This window comes from Hyla sarda, chromosome 3 (assembly GCF_029499605.1).
Source record: "Hyla sarda isolate aHylSar1 chromosome 3, aHylSar1.hap1, whole genome shotgun sequence".
In the NCBI taxonomy this organism is placed as follows: Eukaryota; Metazoa; Chordata; class Amphibia; order Anura; family Hylidae; genus Hyla; species Hyla sarda.
In genome coordinates this window covers 131,874,031-131,897,917 of record NC_079191.1, presented here as the reverse complement: position 1 = coordinate 131,897,917, position 23,887 = coordinate 131,874,031, and the positions used below count along the sequence as shown (strand labels likewise).

Here is a 23,887-nt window from a genome sequence, read left to right as displayed (position 1 = left end):
CAACTCCCAGCATGCCCGGACAGCCAACGGCTGTCCGGGCATGCTGGGAATTGTAGTTTTGCAACATCTGGAGGTCCGCAGGTTGAAGGCAACTGCACTAAAGTAATAATAAAAAAAAAAACTACCCAAGTTGAAAATAAAATCCATTTCACAAGGTGACTATAAACCCCACAAAAGAAAATAACTCACGTCGCTTGCTGATATACTGCAGGAGGGACTACGAAATGGCTGCTCTACAGGGTAAAATACGCATCCTCTGTGGCGGTAAGTTCTGTGTAAAAGGCGCTGTGAACAGCTGATTTCAACATTTGCGTCAAAGTTACTAACAACTTGCACCAAATGATAAATTTGGTGCATGTCCACGAAAACCAAAGTGAAAAAAAAAAAAAGGGTAAAAAGAAGCTGTCTACAGGCAAAATTGATAAATACCCCCCATTGTCCCCACTAAAAACATTTATGGAACAGTAACTCGATATGCCATGTGTGACAGGTAAGTATCTGACTGAATGCAAAAACACAGGAATGCCCACACCCTATTCTTAGCCCAAAACATTCTTAACTGGAGAGTGACGCCTTGTGATATCAAAACCTATCAAGGGATATTGATGCTGTTTAACTCTTTCACTGCTGCAGCCAGTCAAGTGATCAGGGACTGGGGAACCAATATGCAGTCAGCGCTGGGGACCTAGAAAGGACCCCAGGCCTGTCCCTCCATTAAAAGGTACCTCTCATCAAATAAACTTTTGATATATTTTAGATTAATGAATGTCGAATAACTTTCCAATAGCATGTTAATGAAAAATATGCTTCTTTCTATTGTATTTTTCCCGATAAGTCCTGTCAGCAAGCATTTCTGACTCATGCTGGAGTCCTAAACACTCAGAGCTGCCAGCCTGCTTTGCTCACAGCCAAACAGGCTGTGAACAAAGCAGGCTGGCAGCTCTGAGTGTTCTCCTTTGTGAACAAAGCAGACTGGCAGCTCGTAGTGTTTAGGACTCCAGCATGAGTCTGAAATGCTTGCTGCCAGGACTGGTAGGGAGACCCCTAGTGGTCATTTCTTCAAAGTGGAAAATTAAATAGAAAGAAGCATATTTTTTAATAACATGCAATTGTAAAGTTATTCTGCATACATTAATCTATAATACATCAAAAGTTTTTTTGATGAGAGGTACCCTTTAAGCCTGCTGTTAGGGCAACAGTAATAGTGACTGTGTCATAGGGAAGCAGGTCAGAAAACAGTAGTATGTTAGTAAGTGTAAAATAAACATGCAAATGTGTGTTTGTTTTCCAATGGTGCTCTACTTCACAGGCCAGTCTTCAATTGTAATGGACTTTTGAGGCACTCACCAGTACTTCATGGATTAAATCCATGGGTCATGGATTGTGAGTATGTCAGTAAAGGGTATTTTCTGCGTTGCTTTCACGTTTCATCTAAAAAGCATATATTACATACTACATTGTCTTCTGTGCAAGGAACCTAACTTCAGTTGTATCAGTGAACTACATAGCTTAGCAGGCAAAATCATTGCTTACATTACTGGAGAATTGCTATTAATAATCTGCCCACGATCCAGCTCTTACCTCCGTACTGATTAGCAGGAAGTATATGTAAATGTTAGACTAAATCTATGCCCTCGGGCATGTCCCTGCTTAGTGCTTGGCTGGCTGACAAAGATATTAACCAGGAAATAGTTTTTTTGTTATGTATGTACTGAAGGATGCCAATCAACCATCCAATGACAAAAAAGTCAATTATATTATTAATGTATTTCCACCCATCGCCTACTGTGTCCAGCGCCAGCACTACTGCTGCGTACAACCACCTGCTCCTGGTCACCAGACTTTGCTCTCCACAACGACACCCACCCGTCATTAATTTCTCATGCTCTTGACAGGGAGCCAAGCCAACCATTTACCTCTACATATAAAGTGTTATTTTGGCCCAGACCACAAATGTGTTTTGCTAAAAATCAATTGATTGACTTCACCTTCACTCTCCACAATATTAAACCCATTTGTTCTCAATGTCAAGGAATGGATAAGAGCCTGAAATGAAGGGTCTGTGTCCCTGAAAGTGATAAACAACAGTGCCAGGCTGCCAAGGAGCTATTATTTACCTGAGATTATACATGATGATTTTTTATAGTGATAAGTGCGTCTGACTATTAGAATCCTACAAAAAACCACATCTATAAAAAGTACTAGTACAGTGAAGGAACAAACTCACAGCAGCCTGACGTGATGACTGGCATTGACACCAAAAAGCTCATCGGTGCCATAAGACACAGAGACTCTGCTGTTATGGAAAACCTGCGAACAAAGTGATGGGAATATATTTGCAACTGCTCTAAAATAGACTGGGGCGAGCAACTTCATCTTCACAAAGAATTATGTAACTGGAAACTAGTGGCAATGGCCACAAAGATTCCCTATGTAAGTGTTTCCCAACCAGGGGGCCTCTGGCTGTTGCAAATCTACAACTCCCAACATGCCCGGACAGCCATTGCTGGTAGCTGTAGTTTTGCAAAAGTTGGGGGCTCCCTGGTTGGGAAACACTGAAGTTGGATCCTTTCACAGACAGCCAAAGACCATGCTATATGACATCTATAGAAAACAGGCACTAATATCATATCTATCTATCTATCCATCTTCCTACCTACCTACCTACCTACCTATTTATCTATCTATCTACCTACCTAACTATCTCTGATATCCCTGTCTAATATCTATCTATTTCTCTCTGTATCTATCTCTCTGTATCTACCGTATATACTCGAGTATAAGCCGACCCGAGTATAAGCCGAGACCCCTAATTTCAACCCAAAATCCCAGGAAAAGTTATTGACTCGAGTATAAGCCTAGGGTGGGAAATACCTCATCCCCCCCTGTCATCATCCAGACCCGTCATTAACATCCTCATCATCCCCTTGTCATCATCCCACACATCCCCCCTTCATCATCCCCTTGTCATCATCCCACACATCCCCTTATCATCCCACACATCCCCCCTTCATCATCCCCTTGTCATCATCCCACACATCCCCCCTTCATCATCCCCTTGTCATCATCCCACACATCACCTTATCCCACACATCCCCCCTTCATCATCCCCTTGTCATCATCCCACACATCCCCTTATCCCACACATCCCCCCTTCATCATCCCCTTGTCATCATCCCACACATCCCCCCTTCATCATCCCCTTGTCATCATCCCACACATCCCCTTATCATCCCACACATCCCCCCTTCATCATCCCCTTGTAATCATCCCACACCCCCCCCCTTCATCATCCCCACCCCCCTTCATCATCCCCACACCCCCCCCCCCTTCATTATCCTCTTCTCATCATTCGCCCTCAGTGGTCTTCAACCTGCGGACCTCCAGAGGTTTCAAAACTACAACTCCCAGCAAGCCCGGGCAGCCATCGGCTGTCCGGGCTTGCTGGGAGTTGTAGTTTTGAAACCTCCGGAGGTCCGCAGGTTGAAGACCACTGCGGCCTTCAACATGCGGACCTCCAGAGGTTTCAAAACTACAACTCCCAGCAAGCCCGGGCAGCCATCGGCTGTCCGGGCTTGCTGGGAGTTGTAGTTTTGAAACCTCCGGAGGTCCGCAGGTTGAAGACCACTGCGGCCTTCAACATGCGGACCTCCAGAGGTTTCAAAACTACAACTCCCAGCAAGCCCGGGCAGCCATCGGCTGTCCGGGCTTGCTGGGAGTTGTAGTTTTGAAACCTCCGGAGGTCCGCAGGTTGAAGACCACTGCGGCCTTCAACATCATCCAGCCCCCTCTCACCCCCTTTAGTTCTGAGTACTCACCTCCGCTCGGCGCTGGTCCGGTCCTGCAGGGCTGTCCGGTAAGGAGGTGGTCCGGTGAGGAGGTGGTCCGGGCTGCTATCTTCACCGGGGGCGCCTCTTCTCCGCGCTTCCGGCCCGGAATAGAGCCGTTGCCTTGACAGCGACGTATCTGCGTCGTTGTCAAGGCAACGTGACTATTCTGAGGCCGGGCCCGAAGCGCTTAGAAGAGGCCTCCCCGGTGAAGATAGCAGCCCGGACCACCTCCTCACCGGACAGCCCTGCAGGACCGGACCAGCGCCGAGCGGAGGTGAGTACTCAGAACTAAAGGGGGTGAGAGGGGGCTGGATGATGTTGAAGGCCGCAGTGGTCTTCAACCTGCGGACCTCCGGAGGTTTCAAAACTACAACTCCCAGCAAGCCCGGACAGCCGATGGCTGCCCGGGCTTGCTGGGAGTTGTAGTTTTGAAACCTCTGGAGGTCCGCAGGTTGAAGACCACTGCGGGTGGGGGAGTTCACTCGAGTATAAGCCGAGGGGGGTGTTTTCAGCACGAAAAATCGTGCTGAAAAACTCGGCCTATACTCGAGTATATACGGTACTTATTTATCTATCTATTTCATATCTACCTATCTGTCTGTATGTATGTATGTCTATCTCATGTCTAATATCTCTCTCTTATCTGTCAATCATCTATCTATCTAACTATCTGCCTGTCTATCAATCTCAGATTGATTGACCTGTCAGTCTGTGTATCTCTGTCTAATATCTACGGTATCTCTCTCTGTATCTATCTATCTATCGTTCTACCTCATATCTACCTAACCATCTGTCTGTCTGTAGATCTATCTTATATCTATTATCTCATCTCTCTCTCTCTCTCTCTCTCTCGTATCTATCTATCTACTCGAAGGAAGAAAGCAGCACTCCACTAGAAAAGGTGCACGGGTGCCTCCTGTTGTTGATCTGGGTCAGATATCCAACCTTGATATCCAAATAAAAGCAGTGACACTCCAAGTAGGTGAAAAAAGTGTTGTCTGTATTCACTCCATAGTGAGCTACGTTTCGGCAGCCTCACGCTGCCATTATCAAGCCTACGGCTAGATAATGGCAGCGTGAGGCTGCCGAAACGTAGCTCACTATGAAGTGAATAAAGACAACACCTTTTTCACCTACTTGGAGTGTCACTGCTTTTATTTGGATATATATCTATCTGTCTCTCAGTCTATGTCTTTATCTATCTATCTATCTATCATCTATCTATCTATTCCTTTATCTAATAGGTAGGGAAGTAGCATATCCAAAAGCAAAAAAAATATGTAGTGGTGCACGCAGAGTCCGGTCCCGGGTCAGGGGTCCATATAAATGCAGAAAACGTTGAGATTGAGAATGGCTAGGTGAGCTAGCCGAAACGTTGCTATTGACACTCACGTTTTTGGAATACATTTTTGAACTTCTTTGGAATCAGTGTGCTGCGGATATTTTGGTTTTCTTTCTTTATTCCATTATCTATCTATTTCCTATCTATCTCTCTATCTCTTTACCAATCTGTCTATCTTAAGCAGAGAAATCACCGCAGCAGCCCTGGGCTTGAGAGAGGCTGTAATTATGCAGCCGAAACGTTGGCAGTTTGTGATGGAATAATGCTATACCTACATTGTTTCACACATAGGGGGAGATTTATCAAAACCTGTGCAAAGGAAAATTGTCCAGTTGCCCATAGCAACCAATCAGATCGCTTCTTTCATTTTCAGCAAGGCCTCTGCAAAATGAAAGAAGGGATCTGATTGGTTGCTATGGGCAACTGGGTAACTTTTCCTTTGCACGGGTTTTGATAAATCTCCCCCATCATTTGTGAGTGTTATAATGACTTTTCGGCTTTGTATCCTCTGTGGGGCCCTGGAACCGGAATCTCTATGTCTAAATTTACCAAGAAGCTGTAAACTCCTAATAAGTTTGCCATATCTTACTCTAATATCTTATATTTATGAAACAGCAGTCTTGAAGGGAACCTGTCACCTGTTTTATACTGACCAAACCGTGGGCTGAATGCAACAGGTGTTGGGTGCTTTACTCTAAAATACGTGGGGGCTTAAAAAAAATGATAGTTTAAAAAAGTCGCCGTGACCTGGGTGACTAATCATTGCGGCGCGCCTCCTATCCACCATTACCGCCCCACTGCTATCTGCCTAGCCAGCACACAGGAAGAGACGCGGTTGGGTGATCAGCAGCTGTAGGGACCGCAAAAGGGGGAACTTACCAGCTGGTGTGCACCTGCAAAATGGGCAGTGTGCTTTTATTCTGCGCATTGACTTGCGCTGAAATTCAGGTTTTGTCATTTTTCGGGTGCACTTCCAGAGGGCGGGGTTAGCAGGTGCACTGGACTGGTGCTGAATTTATCACTTGCCCCAGTAACCAGTTGGCTTAGGAGTGTGCAACCTTTTTTGCCCTTCCTGTCATTTACGCAAAATAAAAAATAAAACAAACAAATACATTTTGCACAGCAATTGGGAAAGCCATGCACTTGTACAGCAGGTTTCCTATTGTGCAAAAATCTGCACTCCTGAAAAATAGTCCCATAGTATTCCAGGACCTTGCTCCCTACACCTGTTTTATGCTGCCCACATAATACAGATGACAGGTTCCCTTTCGGTAAATACTTCCCTAAGGGTACGTTCACACGCGCAGATTTTTTAGCGGGTTTTCTGCTGCGTATTTGAAAGTGGGCGGGCTCTTCTCGGCTGTTCGCAGCCGATTTTCCACGGTGGAATGTACACTGCGAAAAAAATCCGCCGCAAGCCCCATTGAAGTCAGTAGGGACTGTGGCGGATTATCCCCAGCGTAAATTCCTCCGCGGAAAATCTGCTGCGGACAGCCGAGAAGAGCTCGCCCACTTTCAAGTACGCAGTGGAAAACCCGCTAAAAAAATTTGTGCGTGTGAACGTACCCTAAAGTCTCTAAAATCCTTATAATTCGTTACTCCACCCATGCACGGTGGATTAGTGGTTAGCACTGTTGCCTTGTAGTGCTGGGGTCCTAGGTGCAAATCCCCCCCAAGGACACGTGCAACAAGTATTCTCCCGGGACTCTGCTTTCCTACCACACTCTAAAACAGTGTTTCTCAACCACTGTGCCTCCAGCTGTTGCAAAACTACAACTCCCAGGATGCCCGGACAGCCAAAGGCTGTCCGGGCATGCTGGGAGTTGTAGTTTTGCAACAGCTGGAGGCATGCTGGGAGTTATAGTTTTGCAACAGCTGGAGGCATGCTGTAGTTTTGCAACAGCTGGAAGCATGCTGGGAGTTGTAGTTTTGCAACAGCTGGAGGCATGCTGGGAGTTATAGTTTTGCAACAGCTGGAGGCATGCTGTAGTTTTGCAACAGCTGGAAGCATGCTAGGAGTTGTAGTTTTGCAACAGCTGGAGGCATGCTGGGAGTTGTAGTTTTGCAACAGCTGGAGGCATGCTGGGAGTTGTAGTTTTGCAACAGCTGGAGGCATGCTGGGAGTTGTGTTTTGCAACAGCTGGAGGCATGCTGGGAGTTGTCCTTTTGCAACAGCTGGAGGCACCCTGGTTGGGAAACACTTCTCTAAAACATACAGATAGGCGAATTTAGATTGTGAGCCCCAGTGGGGACTGCGACCAATTTAAGTAAACAGTGTACAGCGCCGTGGCATCTATGTGCACTCTATAAATAAAGAATTCTTCTTCTTATATTGTGTCCTGCCATACTTGTTCCCTCAGCTTTTGATTATAATTCTGATATTACATAATCGGCATCTGTAATGAGAAATATCTGTATGCATCACATCAACTGGCAATTGAATGATGGGTAAATGTTGGGGGGGGGGGGTCAAAAAGTTTCAATGACAATGTACAGAATGGTGAAAAATTCCTAAAAACGTAAAGTATAAAAAAAACAACAACTTTGATTTGGGTCATAGATATATATATATATATATATATATATATATATATATATATGTCATAATAAAAAGATAAAACGTTTGTTATGATTCCTAATCTTCTCAGTATACCTATCTGTATTAAGCTATGAAAATTATTTTCAAGATCCAGCAGAATAAATATGCAAAGCATAACCTATACCTCACGGCTTCAACACATAAATATGTAATGACATCCTGGACACATATTGATGAAACAGAAGCAGCGCAACATGCCTCCGATATATACCGTCCTATATCCACACAATTCTAATATCATCACACATGGCTGACTTACCTCAAAGTGCTAGCGGCCGGAAAAACATTATTCCGAAGGGTGAAATGGAAAGGCTGCGTGGCGTGTAAGGCAGATAGAAGCAGCGATAAGGCAGAAAGCATGGATGTTATGTCAGAGGCAACATAACAGCACGCGCTGCAGTCTCCATGCACAGGCCTTGCCGTTGCGATGGATGAATAGCGAAGCAGAGATGCCGCATCCTTACCTGATATGCACAATTTTCCTGGTGTACCATCTCAGAGCATCATACAGCAAGAAGAGATGGCAGACGATGCAAATGCCAGACAAGGATTACTGCATCTGAAGACGGGGGACCGAAAGAACGCCCTACAGGGCGAGAGGCTTTCTGCAGATTAAAATGGATGCTGCCTGTGCTGTTCCAACCTGCGCAATAGCACTGCTCCCTCCACAGAAGGCGAACGGAGCTGGTCTCCTAAGGGAACGGGCGATGAGGCTTAATAATAACATGTAGTTGGGACAGAGATGGGGGAGGGAGGGCTAGCTCATCACTTACACAATTGGCCAATTATTCCAGGGATACAAAGAGAAGGCTGAGGCTTGGTGTGACCTTCTGGGGCTCGTGTCGCCAGGGAACTGGTGTGGAACATTTTTTTTTTCTTTTTTGCTCATTAAAAGAGAAGGAAGCAAAATAAAATATCAGGGAGGTAAAAGCAAACCTATAAATAACCCTGTCAACATCCTGGAGAGATGCTAACAGCAAACTGTCTATAGAGATGCTTGTCAATTACCAGAAAGTGATTGGTGCAAGTCTGTATGGGATTTGGAAATATTCTAAAGTGGTTTGGGCAAGAAATATGTAAAGCTTGGAAAGTTACGGGTTCAAGAGTACAGTGGTCCCTCAAGTTACAATATTATTTGGCTCTGGGACGACCATTGTATGTTGAAACCATTGTATGTTGAGACCAGAACTCTATGGAAACCCGGTAATTGGTTCTGAAGCCCCCAAAATGTCATCCAAAAATAGGAAAAAGTGAGAATGAAAGAAAAAAAAAGTAGATAACTAATATAGATAAAGCAAATCCTTACATATAAAAGTAAGAAAGATCTGCTGGGAGCTGTAAATCATGGTCTATGTGAGTGTTTCCCAAGCAGGGAGCCTCCAGCTGTTGCAATACTACAACTCCCAGGCACACTGGGAGTTGTAGTTTTGCAACAGCTGGAGGCACCATAGTTGGGAAACACTGGTCTATGTAGAGGACAGGAGCTTCTTCAAGGTCCTGTACAGTACAGGCAATGTCCTAAAAAATTAACATAGAGCCGACCTCACCTGGTGTCCAAAGGAGCAGGTAACCCTGGTACAGGTAAAGTGTACAGAACATGTAATACCTCCCTGTACTGTAGCGGGCGCTACCAGACACCAGTCAGTGCATACGCTTCAGTAATACAGGTAAAGAGTACAGAACATGTAATACCTCCCTGTACTGTAGGGGGCGCTTCCAGACACCAGTCAGTGCATACGCTTCAGTAATACAGGTAAAGAGTGCAGAACATGTAATACCTCCCTGTACTGTAGGGGGCGCTTCCAGACATCAGTGCATACGTAATACAGGGGTTTTATCAGTGAATGCCTATTCGGATTGGTCGGTTCTTCGAGCCATTGACTGGTTTTGCAGATCTGGACTGTCTGTAGTATTGTATGTTGAGTCTGGTTTCAACTTACAATGGTCCAGAAAAGATCATTGTATGTTGAAACTATTGTATGTTGAGGCCATTGTAAGTTGAGGGATCACTGTATAGGGTTATCGGGGATTTAGGGTCGAATATAAATATTATCACCTTGTAATGTAACTAGTGCAAGAAATGTAAACAAAAGAGAGTAAAGAAAATGGATTCATGTTTTATTATTTAAAAGGCTACGGATAATGTACCATTTGCCACAGATTATGCACTGCATTAACTTAGTACAAATATAGTATTTTGGAACTGTCTATAGAGATGCTTATCAGAAAGCAATGGTGCAAGTCTGTAAAGGATAGGAAATATTCTAAAGTGGATTGGACAAGAAATAGTTAATTCTTGGAAAGTTACTGGTTCAAACATATAAGGTTATGGGGGACTTAGGTTCAAATATAACTATTATGGCATTGTAAAGCAAAATAGTGTAATAAATGTAGCCAAAAGCAGTCTGGGCATGCTGGGAGTTGTAGTTTTGCAACAGCTGAAGGCACCTTGCTTTGGAAACACTGCATTAAATAAGTACAAACATAGTATTTTGATCAGCATTTTATTTATTTTTTTACCAAAAACAAGAATGGAACTGATAAAAAAAGGAAAACTATTATGGAAAGATTTCGGTGTTTCGGACAAAATACTGACCAAAATGCGGACCAAAATAATGTGCGTACACATACCCCCAGAAAGATGGCACTTTGCCAATTATTTCTACCTTGATGCCAAGAACATTCTTTCTGTGTTAAGAATTGAGGTTTAATTCGGGGGCGAACTACATGTTAAGAGCCACAGCTATGTTACGTAACCCGGCTGGCATCCTCGGTCTTTTCCACTCCACTGTGCCGCACTTTCTAGGTCCCTCTTCTAATTGTTAGTGAATGTCGCTGTTCACTTCGCCTTTGGCAGCAACAGTATCACATCCCGCTTCATCGCCTTGCAAAATGGAAGTAATGTACAAAAAAATATAAAGATAAGATTAGAATTAGTATCTCTAAAGAGTGTCATTGGGATTCAGACGTAATGCTAAAGCCTTGCCAAGGTATTGTGGGCTGCCAAATACAGTCAGCTGTCGCCCCTCACAACGTATACAAGAAGATTTCTTTAGAAAATCACTTCAGCCTTTCACACGGAACAGCGCACATTCCAATACAGTCTGAACTGCACTGACTAAACAATGCCTACAATAGGCCTTTACAAATGGCCCCTCTCCCATTGGCTGTGACGGGGCTATTGTCAGCCTGCTAAACCCACACAACAGTGGGGATGTGAGGCTTCTGGTGCACAGTGATGGAATGTGTACACATGGCGCTTCTACTGGCACAGCCTGCACTGCCTGGGAACAGCTACCCACACGCCAGGAAAAGATTTGCTTTCGTAAAAGAAAAAAAAAATATTGCACAAAAAAGTGGCACAACTACCCACAACAGATTCCAAAGTCGTTCTGCCCTGTGGGTTAGAAAATAAAAGAATCTGAACATTAACCGGGAATCGAGAAAACCAGATAGAGAAATATTACCCATAATGCAACATAGCATCTGTAAACTTAAAGGGGTATTCCAGGCAAAACCTTTTTTTTATACAGTATATATCAACTGGCTCTGGAAAGTTAAACAGATTTGTAAATTACTTCTATTAAAAAATCTTAATCCTTCCAATAGTTATTAGCTTCTGAAGTTTTCTGTCTAACTGCTCAATGATGATGTCACGTCCCGGGAGCTGTGCATGATGGGAGAATATCCCCATAGGAACTGCACAGCTCCCGGGACGTGAGTCATCAGAGAGCAGTTAGACAGAAAACAACAACTCAACTTCAGAAGCTAATAACTATTGGAAGGATTAAGATTTTTTTAATAGAAGTAATTTACAAATCTGTTCAACTTTCCGGAGTCAGTTGATATATAAAAAAAAGTTTTGGCCTGGAATACCCCTTTAAGGACCTAATGTACAGGAGAGGATGTGGAATTCATAAAACACTGAATACAATGTAAATACATTTCAGTGGGTCCTTGTGTACACACCCATATAGCACAGTATATATGAGCTATGCATTATGCTCATGGATATGAGGCCTAGAAAGGAGAATTTTTTTTTATTGCAGGTAGAGCTTTTTTTTTTTGCTCATCTTTGTCGCACTTGCGGCTACACATATTTTCGTGTGATAATTCATGTCCTTAACCCCTTAAGGACTAAGCATATTTCCATTTTTTGCACTTCCGTTTTTTCCTCCTTAGCTTTTAAAAATCATAACCCTTTCAATTTTGCACCTAAAAAACCATATGAGGGCTTTTTTTTTTTTGCGCCACCAATTCTACTTTGTAATGACATCAGTCATTTTCCCCTATGTTGAAACGGAAAAAAAATCATTGTACGACAAAATTGAAGAAAAAACGCCATTTTGTAAATTTTGGAGGCTTCCATTTCTACGCAGTACATTTTTTGGTAAAAATGACACTATCTTTATTCTGTAGGTCCATACAATTAAAATGATCCCCTACTTATAAGGTTTGATTTTGTCGTACTTCTGGAAAAAATCATAACTACATGCATGGAAATTAATACATTTAAAATTGTCCTCTTCTGACCCTTTTTTCGAGTATGGGCCGGGCCGGTATGGGGCTCATTTTTTGCGCCATGATCTGAAGTTTTTATCAGTACCATTTTTGTTTTGATCAGACTTTTTGATTGCTTTTTATTCATTTTTTTATGGTATAAAAAGTGAGCAAAAATACGCTATTTTGGACTTTGGAATTTTTTTGCACATACGCCATTGAACATGCGGTTTAATTAATTATATATTTTTATAGTTCGGACATTTATGCACACGGCGATACAACATTTGTTTATTTTTATTATGATTATAAATTTTATAAATGGAATTTGGGAAAAGGGGGTGATTTAAACTTTTAATAAGTGTGTATCTAAACTTTTTTTAAACTTTTTTTTCCACACTTTTAGTCCACTTAGGGGACTTTTAGGAGGAATCATTTGATTCCTCATACAGATCAATGTGGTTCCAAAGAACCACATTGATCTGTGAGCTCTGCGCTCAATCGATAAAGTAGTGCAGGAGCTGGCACTACAGGAGAGGTTACCTCAGCAGTGAATCCCCCCCCCCGATCATGCTGCAGGGGGGAGGGGGCGATCCACCCCACTGGACCACCAGGGAGAGGATAAAGGCACAATTGACAGCAGTGATCTAAAGGGTTAATAGAAGGTCGTGGCGATCACCATATGTTGGCTATTAACGCTGACCCCCAGCTATAGTGATTACATATTTTCAGTAATTTCTGACTTTAATGGGGTATTCATTTATATAACTTTCTAATATAATGTTATTACATATTTTACTGGCTTCAGCATGCTTTTGTGTGTTTCACCCATGACAGATAGTTGTGTAGCCCTTTCATTGTAAGTGCAGTATTGTCTCAGCAGCTCCCTGGCTCCTCCCTCTCTTCCGAGATAAAACATCATTGTTTGCTGCCTCAGGAGGTTTGGTTGGACCTTGTCTCTAAGGTCTGGCCCCACCCCCTGAGTGATGTCACCGCCTCTGACCAGCCCCCTACAGCTACATCACCATCTTCCTTTGGCACAAGTAGCATAAATGGATGAATCCTTTTCTCTCAGATGCCAACAGTTCAGGCTAGAGGAGATGGTATAATCATGTGAGAGGCCCTTAGATACTTGAGGATGCATTCGGACAGTAGGGCTTATCTCCAAGTTCATCACTTTACATCATTACAAGTTTACCCTATGGCAGAAGGACATTTTCCGCAGTAAAATGCACCAAGCTGCAAGGGTCGCATAGTCATGGATTGATTCCAGTATCCTGACCTAGGTCCGTGTTTCCCAACCAGGGTGCCTCCAGCTGTTGCAAAACTACAACTCCCAGCATGCCCAGACAGTTTTTGGAATTTGTAGCTTTGCAGCAGCTGGAGGCACCCTGATTGGGTCTATCTATAAGAATCTATGCCACAATCACTTGCTGCTGTGCCAAAGGCAAATGAGAAATCCAATATGCCACTAGGAAGTGTTTTTAAAGCGCAACTGTCATCAAATCTGGGCCATATAACCTACACACAGCCTCTGTACTGTGTGCAGATTGTGCAATAGGGTGCGTTCACACGGTATTTGTTCTTGCGGATTTTTCCGCTGTGTATTTGAAAGTGGGCGGGCTCTTCTCGGCTGTCCGCAGCAGATTTCCGGCAACAAAATTTATGCTGCGGAAAATCCACAGCAGTCCCTACTGACTTCAATGGGGTTGCGGCGGATTTTCCACAGCGTAAATTCCTCTGTGGAAAATCTGCTGCGGACAGCCGAGAGGAGCCCGCCCCCTTTCAAACACGCAGCGGAAAACCCGCAAAAACAAATAGCGTGTGAACGCACGCCATCCTCTATTACTCCAAAAAACTGTTTTGATGGAAGCCGCACACAGTCGGATAGGCGTGGCCGGGGTTCGCAATGCCCCGCCACCACCATGTCTATCCCCTGCACGTCAGCGCTGGGACTGCTGTGTGATTGACACACAGGTCCCAACGCATGCGCCCCTTCGCTTATCCCCCGTGCGTGCCGCAGCGTGTGTCGTCATGCTCTGCTGTTCAAAAAAAATTATTCAGTTGTGCATCTTTATTATTACTAAATATCTAATTGTGCCCGCTATCCTCTTCTTTCTACTTGCTGTGCCGGTGACCGGAGACACGCGCTCTGTTGCTTCTATTCCCAATACCTAGAGGCAGAGAGGAAGCGCGGTCCCTGCCTCTAGCACTGGGCATGCGCACTGAGGAGGTAGGCGGCCGGAGCGAGCGTTCCCTGGGGGAGCGAGCACTTGCCATGACGACACACGCCGCGGCGCACACGGGGGATAAGCTAAGATGCGCATGCGTTGGGACCTGTGTGTCAATCACACAGCGGTCCCAGCACTGACGTGCAGGGGATAGGCGTGGTGGCGGTGGGGCTTTGCGAACCCCGGCCACGCCTATCCGACTGTGTGCGGCTTCCATCAAAACAGTTTTTTGGGGGTAATAAAAGACGGCACACAGAAGTTAAAGACACTGCCTAATACACAATCTGTAAAGAGGCTGTGTGTAGGTTATATGGCCCAGATTTGATGACAATTGCGCTTTAAAGGGGTACTTTTAAAGATGCTGTTTGCTCCAGAGGAAGTTCTTTTCTTTTGTGTTCTGTGCAGTGCTCTGTGCTGACACCTGTGTCCGTGTCAGGAACTGTCCAGAGTAGGAGCAAATCCCCATCGAAAACCTATCCTACTCTGAACAGTTCCTGACATGGACAGAGGTGTCAGCACAGAGCACTGTTGTCAGGCAGAAAGGAAATTCAAAAAGAAAAGAACAGCTGATAAGTACTGGAAGGGTTAAGATTTTTAAATGGAAGTAATTTACAAATCTGTTTAACTTTCTGGCACCAGTTGAATAATAATAATAAAAAATAATAATAATAATTCAGTGGACTGCCCCTTTAAGAAGAACCTATTCATTGTACGAGTGTCTTTATTAGTAATATTGATCATTTTTACATTTGTGCCAATATCACAACTTTTTGTAAAAAAATTCTACATGAAAAAAGTAAAAAAAAAAGATACCCTAATGAACAGTATTCACTTGGTCCAGCACTAAAAGGGTTTGTGTTTACCTGCAATGTAGTCCTGAAGCTAAACTAACACCTCCAGTTGGATTTAGATGATGTATTTGTTAACACATTCATGTCTATATAGCAGCACCCCCTATGGACTTGCTGTGTATATAGACTTTAGCCTACATGGTAGCAGCTGCACGGCTAATGGCAAAACAAATGCAAATGCTTTGCATCACTGCATGTAAACCTGACATAAGAACGTCTACACCAGTGCTTCCCAACCAGGGTGCCTCCAGCTGTGGTCAAACTACAACTCCCGGCATGCTGAGAGTTGTAGTTTGGCCACAGCTGGAGGCACCCTGGTTTGGAAACCCTGGTCTACAAACTACAGATGTAGCTGGTGGCAGATATACATGCAGTTATCTCCGATACATCACTGCATGTGGTTTGGTGTCAGTCGACTGCACAAAACAGATGTGAAATGCATATAAATTACACATGCCATGGGCTAAATGATGTATATGCATGTACAGAGCAGTATTCACGACTTTAATGATTATTTCTATAATTTCGTATTCACTAACTAGACAGAATTATACTGTATGTGTTACATATCTTTTAAGACTATATATTGTGTTTTTATTACTTTACAGTCATGGCTGTAAATGTTGGCACCCCTGAAATCTTTCTAGAAAATGAAGTATTTCTCACAGAAAAGGATTGCAGTAACACATGTTTTGCTATACGCATGTTTATTCCCTTTGTGCGTATTGGAACTAAACCAAAAAAAGGGAGGGAAAAAAGCAAATCGGACATAATGTCACACCAAACTCCAAAAATGGGCTGGACAAAATTATTGGCACCCTCAACTTAATATTTGGTTGCACACCCTTTGGAAAAAATAACTGAAATCAGTCACTCCCTATAACCATCAATAAGCTTCTTACACTTCTCGGCCGGAATGTTGGACCACTTTTCCTTTGCAAACTACTACAGGTCTCTCTTATTGGAAGGGCAGCTTTTCCCAACAGCAATTTTAAGATCTCTCCACAGGTGTTCAATGGGATTTAGATCTGGACTCATTGCTGGTCACTTCAAAACTCTCCAGCACCTTGTTGCCATTCATTCCTTGGTTCTTTTTGACGTATGTTTGGGGTCATTGTCCTGCTGGAAGACCCAAGGTCTCAGACGCAAACCCAGCTTTCTGACACTGGGCTGTACAGTGCGACCCAAAATCAGTTGGTAATCCTCAGATTTCATGATGCCTTACACACATTCAAGGCACCCAGTGCCAGAGGCAACAAAACAACCCCAAAACTTCATTGAACCTCCACCATATTTCACTGTAGGTACTGTGTTCTTTTCTTTGTAGGCCTCATTCCGTTTTCGGTAAACAGTTGAATTTGGGGCTTACCAAAAAGCTCTATCTTGGTCTTATTGGTCTACAAGACATTTTCCCAGAAGGATTTTGGCTTACTCAAGTTCCTTTTTGCAAAATGTAGTCTTGCTTTTTATGTCTCTGTGTCAGCAGTGGGGTCCTCCTGGGTCTCCTGCCATAGTGTTTCATTTCATTTAAATGTCGATGGATAGTTCGCGCTGACACTGATGCTCCCTGAGCCTGCAGGACAGCTTGAATATCTTTGGAACTTGTTTGGGGCTGCTTATCCACCATCCAGACTATCCTGTGTTCAATTTTTCTCTTCCGTCCATGCCCAGGGAGACTAGGTACAGTGCCATGGGTTGCAAACTTCTTGATAATGTTGTGCACTGTGTACAAAGGCAAATCTAGATCTCTGGAGATGGACTTGTAACCTTGAAATTTTCGATATTTTTCCACAATTTTGGTTCTCAAGTCCTCAAACAGTTCTCTTCTCTTTCTGTTGTCCATGCTTAGTGTGGCGCACACAGACACACAATGCAAATACTAAGTGAACTTCTCTCCTTTTTATCTGCTTTCAGGTGGGATTTTTATATCGTCCATACCTGTTACTTGCCCCCAGGTGAGTTTAAAGGATCTTATTTTTCCACAATTTTGAAAGGGTGCCAATAATTTTGTCCAGCCCATTTTTTGTTTGGTGTGACATTATGTCCAATTTGCTTTTTTTCCCTCCCTTTTTTGGTTTAGTTCCAATACACACAAAGGGAATAAACATGTGTATAGCAAAACATGTGTTACTGCAATCATTTTCTGTGAGAAATACTTCATTTTCAGGGGTGCCAACATTTACGGCCATGACTGTATATACAATGTTAGCGGATAAAACCCCATGCCAAGGCTTGGGTGAAGGGGATTTCATTCAATGTTTACATCCTATACATCAGTGTTTCCCAAACAGGGTGCCTCGAGGTGTTGCAAAACTACAACTCCCAGCATGCCCGGACAGCCTTTGGCTGTCCGGGCATGCTGGGAGTTGTAGTTTTGCAACACCTCGAGGCACCCTGTTTGGGAAACACTGCTATACATACTGCATTTTCTTTGCAACATAGGCCCTAGATCGTTTGTACAGTTCATATGGCACACCCAATGCCACTCTCAGGATGCAATGCATCGTTGTGTACCATTGTGCCCTACCGTGTCAGATCGCGGGCGGTGTGACTGCTGGGACTCCCTCCCCACAGCACCCTGCTGTCCTCATTAATGAAGGCTTGTCGATTACCACCCAAAGTGGTGCCCAACACACCCTCTCCATGTATCTCTATGGAAGAGTCGAGGATTCCATCTCTCCCATAGAGATGCACAGAGTGGTGTCTCTGCCACAGCTTCGTGACGTGGTCGACACACTGCATTCATTCCGAGAGCCGGGGCACCGGGCGGGAGATCGGGCTACATTTTTTGATATTGGACTACTTCTTTAAGCTATTTTTTCCTCCTTTTCTAATATAATATTTTAGGATGCACCCTAAAAACGGAGGATACCACTCATGACTAAACCTTAAAGTATTTACCTAATCCAAAATTCTGATAATTTAATAATTATCCAGCTGTACAGGAAATGATATGAGAAAATATCCTAAGAAGGAATTACTCAGACTGACATCAGGTTCAGGAACAGGCAATGAGTCAGGATTTCCTCCTGAACTGGTGACATCATCATGCAAAAATGACCAGAAAGGCTTACTATAGAAGTTACTCACCTACCTTGTTTTCCCTTTAAAAATGTGACTAATATTTTCATAATTTGTAAGTCTGAACAAAGACATAAGTCCATCCATTCAGCCTTTTACACTATAGTGTTGATCCAGAGGAAAGTTATAAAACCCCATGAGATAGAAGCCACTTATCCGTATTTTAGGGAGAAAATTACTTCCCGACTCCAGATCTGGCATTAGAATAAATCCCCTGATCAACAAGCTGTGTCCAGAATCTAGTGACTATAATCTCTACTAATTTAAAGGGGTACTCCGGTGGAAACATTTTTATTTTAAATCAACTCGTGCCAGAAAGTTAAACAGATTTGTAAATGACTTCTATTAAATAATCTTTACCCTTCCAGTACTTTTTAGCAGCTGTATGCTACAGACGTAACTCTTTTCTTTTTAAATATCTTTTTTGTCCACAGTGCTCTCTTCTGTCACCTGATGCCTGTATCAGGAACTGTCCATAGCAGGAGAAAATCCCCATTGCAATCCAGGGATGTGGAAATCCTATCGCCCGACGCCCGGGACAAGTAGTTTTGGGCACGGGGCAGTTTTTTTTTTTTTTTGATAGATTTAGCCCTGTATCGGGCTAGCAGGGACAGACAGACTTCTCCCTTATTTTTCTTTAATGCCGGTGTGAGGTGCAGGAGCCGATGCAAGTCTGCACCTCACACCGGCGCTCAGGGTGTATGGAGGGGGCGGCGGCCCCCAGCTGATTTCAGTAGCCGGGGGCCGCTGCTCAGAGCCCCCCAGCCGGTGTGAGGGGATCTCAGGAGCGAGGGCAGGGCCCGAGGACGGTCTGCAGGAGATGATTAAGCCACGCCCCCTCATCCCCCCTTCCGGAGGATGGAGAGCGCAGCTCTGCATAGCACAGGAAGACAGGGGGAGAATGAGGACGTACACAGCTTCCCCCCCCCCCCCCCACACACACACACAGCCTCTCCCCTCCCCCGCTCTGTCTACACAGGACCTCACTTATCACGGGGAGGTTTCAAGTATTCACGGGGCAAAATACAGAGCGGGAGAGGACCTGTGTGAGGAGACTGCACTGCACGATTTCACCTCACACCGGCTCAGGTGAGGAGGCCGAGCATGCAGGCGGCAGGAAGGGTGGTTGTATATGTATGTAATGTATAATTAGGGGGTGTATCAGTGGCGGGTGTATGTATGATGTGTGCATATGTATGGTGTATATATGAAGTGTATATGTGTATGGTGTCCGTGTATGTGTGATGTGTGTATGATGTGGGGTGTATCAGTGGCGGGTGTATGTATAATCTGTGCATATGTATGGTGTATGTGTCATGTGTATATATGATGTGTGTATGGTATGTGTGATGTGTGTATGATGTGGGGTGTGTATGTATAATGTGTGCATATGTATGGTGTATGTGTCATGATGTCTGTATGGTGTCTGTGTATGTAATGTATGATATAGGGGGCAGTGGCAGGTGTATACTGTATATGATGTGTGTATGGTGTTTGTGTATGGGTGATGTGTGTATGTAATGTATGATATAGGGGGCAGTGGCAGGGGTATATATGATGTGTGTATGTAATGTATGATGGGGGGCAGTGGCAGGTGTATGTATGATGTGTGCATATGTATGTTGTATATTTATGGTGTGAGTGTATATGTGTATATATGATGTGTGTATGGTATATGTGTGATGTGTGTATGTAATGTATGATGTGGGGGGGGGGAGCAGCGGCGGGTGTATGTATGATGGGGGAGATTTATCAAAACCTGTCCTGAGAAAAAGTTGCTGTGTTGCCCATGGCAACCAATCAGATCGCTCCTTTCATTTTTGAAAAGGCCCCTGCAAAATGAAAGAAGCGATCTGATTGGTTGCTATGAGCAACTCAGCAACTTTTCCTCTGGACAGGTTTTGATAAATCTCCCCCGATGTGTCTATGTATGATGTATGTATGTAATGTATAATATAGGGGGCAGTGGCTGGTGTATGTATGATATGTGTATACATGTATGTTTTGTACAGGGGCGGACTGACAAGTGCTGCCGCCAGTTGTGCTATCTAATTTTATTTATTTTTAGTGGCTTCTGGCTACCCACACTAAATTACACCCCCAGAATCCCACCCCCTTCATACACACCCGCCGACCAAGAGCCCCACGGGTGCACGCCCAAACCAAAACTACAATTTCCAGCATGTTGCACCGTAACCTAAACTGTAGAACTATAAAGTGTAACATGCTGGGAGTTGTAGTGTTGGTTCGGGTCAGCTGCAGAGCCATAGGCGGCATCAGGGCATGCTGGGTGTTGTAGTTACTAACTGTAATTCCCAGTATTCCTTGACACAGACTATGGCTCTGCAGCTGACACAAACCAAAACTACAACTCCCAGCATGTTACACAATAACCTTAACTGTACTATCCAGTGCAACATGCTGCAATATCCACACAACCATAGGCTGTATCAGGGCATGCTGGGAGTTGTAGTTATCTACTAACTAAATGCAACTTCCAGCATTTTCTGACACATAATTAGAGTAAATAAAATGCACTACATAAACTGGAGAAGCAGAACCCCCCCCCCCCCCCCAGTAATACAGTGTTCAGTGTTTTCCAATCAAAAGACTCTATATATAAGTCCCTATGAAGACTGAAGAATAGTGATTAAAATATTTTAAGAAGTGCGTATATATGTGAATAAGCCCCTTTCCAAATAAAAGTTCCGATAAAAACTACAGATCATGTCACACATGATTACCCTCATCCCTGTATATGGAAAAATTGGAGTTATAGGGGTCAGATGGGTGGGGCAATTTTCTGTGGTTGCCGCGGGCGTAAAAGGAGCTACAGCTCTCCCTCCGCTAATAGCCTGGCATGCTGCGATCACCGTGGCCGCTATTAAACCATTAGATCACCGCTGTCTAAGTTGACAACAGTGTCTAAAAGGATCTTATAACCATCCCTGGTGGTCTAGTGGGGTGAATCGTATTATTTTGGTTGAAATTATTTTATCTACCAGGACAAGTGGATTTTCTTGAGGGACAAGTAGATTGTGTTCCTCTTTAGTCCCTTGGACAAGTAGTTTTTTTTTTTTTTTTTTCACACCCCTACAATCCTATATTGCTCTGGACAGTTGCTGACATGGACAGAGGTGTCAGCAGAGAGCACTGTGGACAAGACAAAAAAGAATTTCAAAAAGAAAAGAATTTCCTTTGTAGCATACAGCTGCTAAAAAGTACTGGAAGGGTAAAGATTTTAAAATAGAAGTCATTTACAAATCTGTTTAACTTTCTGGCACCAGTTGATGTTTTCCACCGGAGTACCCCTTTAACTCTTTAGAAATGTATCCGGGCGCCTTTTGAACTCTTTTATTGAGATCGACACAGTCTTACCGCTCTTACAGTAAAGAATTCTCATCTGAGAATGAGACATAGAGGATGTCCCCTTGTTATGGATACAGTCCTGGGTACCGATATATCATGAATTGTATGTTGAGTCTGGTTTCAAGTTACAATGGTCCAGAAAAGACCATCGTATGTTGAAACTATTGTATGTTGAGGCCATTGTAGGTTGAGGGATCACTGTACATGTCCTAGAATAGTAGTAGTCACACAGTCTCCCTTGATGACTAGTATACATTTACACTAACTTTCTTGCATGAATGAAGGTTTAAAAACACCCTTTATTGTACAAAAAAAAAAAAAAAAACTAAAAAGTATTCTTTACTAATTCTATACTAGGATATGATCACTTTGAAAGTGAACTGTTATTGCGGGATGGAATTAGCTGCCGTTCCTGCACTGATCAGCTGACTGATGCCAATCTTTATTTAAAAAAGGGGTTGTCCCATTTGGCCCAAAGCTTGAGGCTCCACCGAGATATTCTCATTACATGGCCTGCCTGTTCATATCTCTATTAGGAACAGTATTGTAGTGTTATGTTGTGTGGGTTCACCTTCTCTATCAATATTCACACATATACGCAGATACTTTTCCCACTACTGAATCCAGTATTGGATTTGAATGGTGATTTAAATCTAAATAAGGTCTTGAAGTGTAAGACTCTGTTCACATAACGGAATTTCTGTGCAGAATTCAGAGATCCCACAGCAGCAGAGTCCCATTGATTTCATTGGGATTCTGCTGCGCTGTTGACGAAGCAGAATTTCCGCGCTGGAAACATCTGGTGCAGAAATGTTGGCACCCCTGAAATTTTTCTAGAAAATGAAGTATTTCTCACAGAAAAGGATTGCAGTAACACATGTTTTGCTAGACACATGTTTATTCCCTTTGTTTGTATTGAAACTAAACCAAAAAAGGGAGGAAAAAAAGCAAATTGGACATAATATCACACCAAACTCCAAAAATGGGCTGGACAAAATTATTGGCACCCTTTCAAAATAGTGGAAAAATAACATTGCATCAAGCATGTGATGCTCCTTTAAACTCACCTGGGGCAGTAACAGGTGTGGGCAATATAAAAATCACACCTGAAAGCTGCTAAAAAGGAGAGAAGTTCACTTAGTCTTTGCATTGTGTATCTGTGTGTGCCACACTAAGAATGGACAACAGTAAGAGGAAAAGAGAACTGTCTGAGGACTTGAGAACCAAAATTGTGGAAAAATATCAACAATCTCAAGATTACAAGTCCATCTCCAGAGATCTAGATTTGCCTTTGTCCACAGTGCGCAACATTATCAAGGAGTTTGCAACCCATGGCACTGCAGCTAATCTCCCTGGGCATGGACGGAAGAGAAAAATTTATGAAAGGTGTCAATGCAGGATAGTCCGGATGGTGGATAAGCAGCCCCAAACAAGTTCCAAAGATATTCAAGCTCTCCTGCAGGCTCAGGGAGCATCAGTGTCAGCGCGAACTATCCGTCGACATTTAAATGAAATGGAACGCTATGGCAGGAGACCCAGGAGGACCCCACTGCTGACCCAGAGACATAAAAAAGCAAGACTACATTTTGCCAAAATGAAATTGAGTAAGCCAAAATCCTTCTGGGAAAACATCTTGTGGACAGATGAGACCAAGTTAGAGCTTTTTGGTAAAGCACATCATTCTACTGTTTACTGAAAACAGAATGAGGCCTACAAAGAAAAGAACACAGTACCTACAGTGAAATATGGTGGAGGTTCAATGATGTTTTGGGGTTGTTTTGCTGCCTCTGGCACTGGGTGCCTTGAATGTGCGCAAGGCATCATGAAATCTGAGGATTACCAACGGATTTTGGGTCGCACTGTACAGCCCAGTGTCAGAAAGCTGGGTTTGCGTCCAAGATCTTAGGTCTTCCAGCAGGACAAGGACCCCAAACATACATCAAAAAGCACCCAGAAATGAATGGCAACAAAGCACTGGAGAGTTCTGAAGTGGCCAGCAATGAGTCCATATCTAAATCCCATTGAACACCTGTGGAGAGATCTTAAAATTGCTGTTGGGAAAAGGCGTCCTTCCAGCAGTTTGG

The 23,887-nt window shown here is 43.6% G+C and overlaps 1 protein-coding gene across 6 annotated transcripts in view; it reads right to left on the bottom strand.

The window, feature by feature from the left end:
• The window catches only part of SCHIP1 (schwannomin interacting protein 1), a 526,606-nt gene that overhangs the window by 47,078 nt on the left and 455,641 nt on the right, over nt 1–23,887 (bottom strand). The window contains exon 1 of one of the 6 annotated variants that reach the window (XM_056565057.1): nt 8,236–8,564. The exons of the other annotated variants lie outside the window; for them this stretch is intronic. Coding sequence (XP_056421032.1) covers nt 8,236–8,265 — 30 coding nt within the window. The 5' untranslated portion in view covers nt 8,266–8,564. Of the gene's footprint in view, nt 1–8,235; nt 8,565–23,887 lie in introns of those variants that run through there. 6 annotated transcript variants of the gene reach the window in all.